Source organism: Vespa crabro, chromosome 5 (assembly GCF_910589235.1).
Source record: "Vespa crabro chromosome 5, iyVesCrab1.2, whole genome shotgun sequence".
Classification (NCBI taxonomy): domain Eukaryota; kingdom Metazoa; phylum Arthropoda; class Insecta; order Hymenoptera; family Vespidae; genus Vespa; species Vespa crabro.
Window position 1 is genome coordinate 9,648,907 of NC_060959.1, and position 5,000 is coordinate 9,653,906.

At 28.2% G+C, this 5,000-nt stretch overlaps 1 protein-coding gene across 8 annotated transcripts in view; it reads left to right on the forward strand.

Moving 5' to 3' along the window:
* Positions 1-5,000, forward strand: part of LOC124424182 (serine/threonine-protein phosphatase 2B catalytic subunit 2-like) — a 200,123-nt gene that overhangs the window by 172,833 nt on the left and 22,290 nt on the right. For all 8 annotated transcript variants that reach the window (XR_006942245.1, XR_006942246.1, XM_046962879.1 and 5 more), the window contains 3 exons: positions 1,367-1,538; positions 2,840-2,966; positions 3,315-3,395. Coding sequence is in view for 6 of the 8 variants with exons in the window: in XM_046962879.1 (XP_046818835.1) it covers positions 1,367-1,538; positions 2,840-2,966; positions 3,315-3,395 (380 nt within the window). In the remaining 2 variants the exon portion in view is untranslated. The remainder of the gene's footprint in view (positions 1-1,366; positions 1,539-2,839; positions 2,967-3,314; positions 3,396-5,000) is intronic.

Here is a 5,000-nt window from a genome sequence, read left to right on the forward strand (position 1 = left end):
AGACTTTATCGTAGAACCAATTTGAAAAGTGGTTTGAGAACCACTGCTTCTGACACACGTTAGCACTGACTTGAGAGTTTCTCAAATAGGAGGAGGAAGTTTTGCGTCCAAACGTTCGAAACTAACACTTTGCGACGTCGAAATTGTTTCACGGCTTACTATACGGTCTCTTCTATCTCTATCTCTCTCTCTCTCTCTCTGACTTTCTGGTTCACTTGTTTCGTCTTTCTTTGACACGGTTGATAACGACGAGAGGAACGAGAGAGGCAAAACCATCGATGAAAACTCTCAAGTAGTCCTACTACTACTAATACTACTATTAATACTACTACTACTACTACTACTACTACTACTACTATTACTATTATTGTTATTACTATTATCGTCTGTGACGAACACGCGAGCCAGCTCGCAAGCGAATAATTTTATCCATCTTATAAAATGATCATAAAAGGTAAAATAAATTTCTTTACGTTCAAAAATTATATTGTCTTCCTACGATATTTATATCGTAGTTCGTATGACGTACGTACACCGTGACACCGTTTTTAAATATTTTAAATATATTAAATGAGGATATAAAAATTTCAGATATAATATAATACGTATCACGTTGAATGTAATTAATATCTTTTTGCAAAAGACTTAAATGCATATAAAAAATGATGAAAGAAAGAAAGAAAGAAAGAAAGAAAGGAAGGAAGGAAGGAAGAAAAAAAATATAAAGTGTTAAAATTAAGATAAATTTATAATACGCGCGAAATCGATGGGATTAATATCTTACGGGGGATAGAATGACGTGGCTTTATTTCATAACATCATAATAATTACTCGTGAAAATTAGATACGATATAATATGTTGCTTTAATATTTCTAATAAAAAAAAAAAAAAAAAAAAAAAAAAAAAAAAAAAAAAAAAAAAAATAAAAGAGAGAATACAGCAAGGAGAAAGGTAAAAGGAAAAGAAAAAAAAAACTTATAAAGCAATCCATTTAGAACATTTTCAAAATTCGTAGAATTGACGAGAAATCGAAAGGGGGGAAAAAAAAGAAAAAGAAAGAAAAAATCGATAAAAAAGATTCCTATCTAAGACATGTGTTAAATCGAATTGTACGTAATATTAAATATTATTTTAATAAAACGCGATTTCGAAGTTGGAAAAAAAGCGTTTTCTTTTTTTCTTTTTCGAAATGGTTACAGTCATTTTGTCGCAAATGATACATTTCACGTGAAAATGTTCTCGTTCCATTTGACCTCGGATTTAATCGAAAACACTCGGAAGTTGTCTCTCCATCTATATCCGGTGAACTCTCGAACGTCGGAATTCGAGACGATCTATCTAAACTATCTAATCTCTATGTTACAGTTACGCCGCGTGTTGCGACTTCCTGCAGACCAATAATCTGCTCAGCATCATAAGAGCGCATGAAGCACAGGACGCGGGATATCGTATGTATCGAAAATCTCAAACGACGGGCTTCCCATCGCTAATAACCATCTTTAGTGCGCCTAATTATCTCGACGTTTACAACAACAAGGTAACAGATTTCCATAATAATTTATAATCTGATATAATTAAACAAATTTCAAAATTATTTTAATTATTTATTTATTTATTTATTTATTTATTTAGCGCATACACGCGTATCAATCGAATTCATTTACTTTAAAAATTTATCTTGTTACATAGCGTAACTAAATACGTAAGTATCAATCATATTGCGTTTATTAAAAGATAATAAATATTAATCCATATATTAAAGAGAAATTTCACGAATCATTCAAATTTTCAATTTCCGTTCTATCAAATTTATTTATTATTTTTATAATTTTTCTTACGATAACATTATAATATATAGGTACAACTACCTTCATATATCTTTGATAATTATGTTTTTTTTTTCTTTTTCTTTTTTTTTTTTTTTTTTTTTTTTTATTTACTTATATATTTATTATCACACATATACATGCACGCGAGCGCATCAATCGATCGATCACTTTTACTCTTTAAAATTTGCTTCTAATGATATATACGTAACGATCGCTGATACGATGGATTATTAAGGTAATAAATATTATCAGAATATAATGGCAATTTTTAGATTAGCAAATTTGCAAATTTATTTTCTCCGTCAAATTTTTCATTTGATACAACAACGTAACGTCCGTTAATAACAATTTATTTTTCTTTCTGTCCTTTTTAAAATTTATTACATAACAATTTTATAAAAAGCAATCGAATTATTCATCAAATTATTAAAATAATTAATATCAATCGAGTATATTAATGTAATATCAAATTATGAAAATATATTAACTCCCTTTTATATTTTAATTTACGAAGTTTTTTTTTTTTTTTTTTTTTTTTTTTTTTTTTTTTTTTTTTTTTTTTTTTTTTTTTTTTTACGTACGAATATCTATATACAGTGGAAAAATATTATTGTTAATGATTCTCGTAAAAAAAAAAAAAAAGAAAAAAAAGAAGAGAGAAATGGCCGACGACTTCGTAAATGAAATAATTCATTCATTCGTACTTCCTTGTTTTTTTTTTTTTTCTTTTTTTTTTTCTAGATAACACTAATAAATGAAATGTGTATCCTGAGTATTCGGCGTTATGGCAAAAAAATCAGCTGTGAATATGTAGATTACAAAGAAATGAAGAATTAATTCAAGTCGAAAGGGAGGATATATTATTATATTGTAAAAAGGTTTTTGTTTTGATCAAAGGAATCAGCGGCTCTCTCCTCCAAAAAAGAAGAAAGAAAAGAAAAGAAAAGAAAAAAAAAAAAAAAAGAAAGAAAGAAAGAAAAAAAAGGAAAAAAAAATTCTTTTGTTTCAGGCAGCCGTATTGAAATACGAAAATAACGTAATGAACATCAGGCAATTCAACTGTTCGCCTCATCCATATTGGTTACCCAACTTTATGGACGTTTTTACGTGGTCTTTACCGTTCGTTGGTGAAAAAGGTAAAATTAACTTTCTTTGTTCCTATTTTCTTTTTTTGTTTTCTTTTTCCTTCTTCTTTATATCGAAAATAATAATTTTTTACTTTTTACAAAAGTAAAAAATATATATCGGCGAATACAACGACAACGACGACGACAAACAAAATTAGAAAAAAAATATAAATAAGTAAATTGAATTGAATTGAAGAAAAGCAAAAATAATAATAATTTCACGAGTGCAAATTTACTTACTTTTATTTTTTCTTTTTTCTTTTTTTTCTATAATTGACATCTTTCTTTTCATTTCTTTCCTTTCAATTTTTTTCTTCGTCTTCTCCTTCTTCCTCTGTTTTTTCTTTTTGTTTCCAGTCACAGAGATGCTAGTGAACGTACTGAACATATGCTCGGACGATGAATTGATGAGCGACGGCGATGAAGGCCTCGAGGAAGGTAATGTCCACTGTGACTTTTCATTATTCAAATTCACCTTTAATTTTGAAGCCTTCTTTGCAGAACATGTCGAGCGAAGCTTTGTTCGTTGGTACATCTTAAGTCGTGATTACAATCGATTGGTCTCTCTTCTTTCTTAATTAGACCAAATTGAATAAGAGAAACCATGAGAGACAAAGAGAGAAAATGAAAGAAAGAAAGAAAGAAAGAAAGGAATATCGTACGAACTCGTACACGTGAAAAAATATACACGTGAAAAAATCCACACGTGAAGGTAACAAAACGAAACAAAACAAACAAAAAAAAAAAAAAAGAAAAAGAAAAAAATCACATTGAAAAGAAAAACTTTGATCTCTTGGAGAATAAAATTGTCCTTGTCGTCGTCCATCGAAAATCTCAAGAGAAGCTCGTTAGCTTATGCTGAACAGTTAATATTTATCTTTCTCTCTCTCTCTCTCTCTCTCTCTCTCCCCCTCTCCCATTAAATATAAATAAATAAATAAATAAATAAATATATCTGGCAATGGTAAAAAAATATAGAGAGGAAAAAAAAAGTATGAGGAAAAAAAATATAAATCTTTTAAATTCGTAGGAAATCTTTGAGAAGGAAAAAAATTTTAACGGAAACGAAAACGAAGCGGATAAAAAGAAAGAACAAAATGAAACAAAAAAAAAGAAAAAATAATAATAATAATAATAAAATAAAAAATAAAATCAAATAAACATAAGGTGAGAACATCTATCTCTTATACTATTTTTCCTCAATTTTGTATGTCACGACTTAAGAAGTACCATTTAAATTTACATATTTTTCGTGCAAAATATTCTGGAACGCGAGGATTCGTTTCTTTTCTCTCTTTTTTGTTTTTTTCTTTTTGACCTCTACCCCCCCCCCCTCTTGCGTCCGACTGTGTCTGTCCACCGTCGATTGGCCCACCACCACCCCCCGCCCCATTTTGATATGAATAACGCCGCAGGTTATGAAGCATTATTTCACCTTTAACGATGGAAAAAAAAAAAGAAAAAAAGAAAGACAAAAAAATGATCATGTCGAAATTATTCTCCCTCTCTCTTACTGTCTAAATTTTTTTCTCTTTTTTTATTTATTTCTTTTTTTTTTTTCTTTTTTTTTTATATATATATTTCCCTTTTCAATTCCTATTTACTATAGAATGTGTCGTTTTTTATATATATATTTTTTTTTTTTTTTATATATATATATATACATAAGCTTGCCGCTTCTCCTGCGAATCGTCGCGTTCCTATGAAAAAAAAAAAAAAAGAAGAACAAAGTAAAATAAAAAAAAATATAAATAAATAAATAAATAAATAAATAAATAAATAAATAAAAGAAAATATAAAGTAAAAAATAAAAAATGGAGAAAAGATCGATCGTGTGTCATGCAGAGATTCGTTGCCTCGTGTTTATTTAAGTCGCGATTGTGCTCTAAAATCTTCGATCATTTTTATCAATAAAATCTTTCGTAATAATCTTTTTTTTTTCCTTTTTCTTTTTTCTTTTTCTTCGCTACTTATTTCTATTATATATCAAAGCGCATCGATTTTTCCAAAATGAACGTTCTATATATATATATATATATTTAT